Below are 1,620 nucleotides of genomic sequence, written 5' to 3' on the forward strand. Positions count from 1 at the left end.
TTTGAAAGTGGTTCCTCCCCATGATTGAGAGCGATTCAAAAGTGTTTGCCTCTCTTCCTTCTTCGTCTTTTAATTTCCAGATAGTATTCATCGTCCTTCTACCTTTTGCAAAGTTGTGAAAGAATTTTGTATTTTCATCTCCAGCCAACAACGATGCCGCCCTGCTTTTCTGCCTCCATTCTTCTTCTCTATCTAAAAGGATTTTGCTTCTCTGCTTTTCTAACAACAGGATCTTGTCCTTCGCTTCCTGAGATTCATATCCGTTTGAGTCAGGATTTTCTAGAACCCCAAGCTCCCTATCGATACTGATTAAAGCTTCGTTTTTCTCCTGCTTCCTTTTTTTAGCCCATTCTATTGTGGCCTTTTTCATCCTTTTCAGGTTTTCCATGAACAGAAAGCTCTTATCTTCCATTGCTTCCCTGATTGGATGTTGCCAAGTTTCATTGAAGAGCTTCTTGAAGGATTCCTCCTGCAACCAAGCGACTTTGAATTTCAAAGGAGTTGCAGGCTAATGGGGGTTTGGATAATTCTAGCAGAATAGGGAAGTGATCCGAGTTCCCTCCCTCTCCTATCCACTGTCTGAACATCGGGATTCTGGAAGCAAGATCCTCACTTAAAAGAAATCTATCAAGTCTTTTGGCAACCCGGGCTTCACCAGTTCTCCGGTTCCTCCATGTAGGCTTTAGTTTTAGCAGATTTGCATCAATCAACGTATGCGAGGAGAGGGATTTTTGAATGAAATCCGATAAGGGATCTTCTCTAGCTGAGGGACCCCAGGCTTCCGCCCTCCCAATGGAGAAATTCAAATCTCCTCCTACCACCAGGTTTTGGTTCTTCAACATGGCTTTTGCTAGGAGGCGATTCCAGAACGAAACCCTCTCCTGGCAGGGCCCATATATGTTTAAGATGGACAGAGGACCATCGAAATCAGGGGTTAATACCTCCATCCCCAGGCCATGTGGAAAACCCCACGAGTTTAACAGCTTCACTTTTCCTTCTCTGAATCCTACAGCCACTCCTCCTGAATGACCATGGGAATCCAAAACTTGAAACTGCCATCCCGAGAACAAGGAACATAAGGATGTCACTACTTCTGAACTCGGTCCAAGAGTTTCCTGCAGCATGAGAAAATCGGGGTTGTATCGCTGCATCAACTCCTTCACAGCCAGTTTTTTGGGTTTACTGGCTAAACCCCTACAGTTCCATGAGAGACAGATCATTTTGAACCCCCCTCACAGGGTTTCGCCGCTCTAAGCACCCCGGTAATTGACATCTGTTTCCCATCCTCCATATCATATTTTGCTTTTACTTGAGCTTTTGATAAAAAAGACTTCCGCCCCCTTGACTTCTTTCTAGAGGTCTAGGGGATCTCCATACCTATGCCTCCGATAGGTCCTTCGGCCGCTGGTCTTTTATCAAGGGAGCGAAGATTGTAGTGACACTCAGATTTTGGAACAGGGATTTTGGATTCAGTTTTGCTGGAAGATAATGAGGACCCTTCACAGTTCAGATCAATTTTGGGTATAGATGCAGTAATGGTTTCAATCCCTTCCTGGTCTATAAGAGTATGATTATGCGGATTTGATCTAATGCACGTCTCATTTTCTTTGATTGGAGAAA

General features: G+C 44.3%; 1 protein-coding gene across 1 annotated transcript; it reads right to left on the reverse strand.

Moving 5' to 3' along the window:
* Nucleotides 1–440: 440 nt before the first annotated feature.
* On the reverse strand, nt 441–1,220 carry LOC149180891 (uncharacterized). Its single transcript, XM_089414024.1, has one exon. It carries the CDS (start codon nt 1,218–1,220, stop codon nt 441–443), a length of 780 nt encoding a protein of 259 aa, XP_089270150.1.
* Nucleotides 1,221–1,620: the final 400 nt, after the last annotated feature.

This window comes from Pinus tabuliformis, chromosome 3_2, assembly GCF_031772625.1.
Source record: "Pinus tabuliformis cultivar Carrire ecotype Pingquan chromosome 3_2, CPIR1, whole genome shotgun sequence".
In the NCBI taxonomy this organism is placed as follows: Eukaryota; Viridiplantae; Streptophyta; class Pinopsida; order Pinales; family Pinaceae; genus Pinus; species Pinus tabuliformis.

What these genes read in the sequence shown, in the direction of transcription:
- LOC149180891 (XM_089414024.1), bottom strand. Translation starts at nt 1,220, where the DNA reads ATGATCTGTCTCTCATGGAACTGTAGGGGTTTAGCCAGTAAACCCAAA.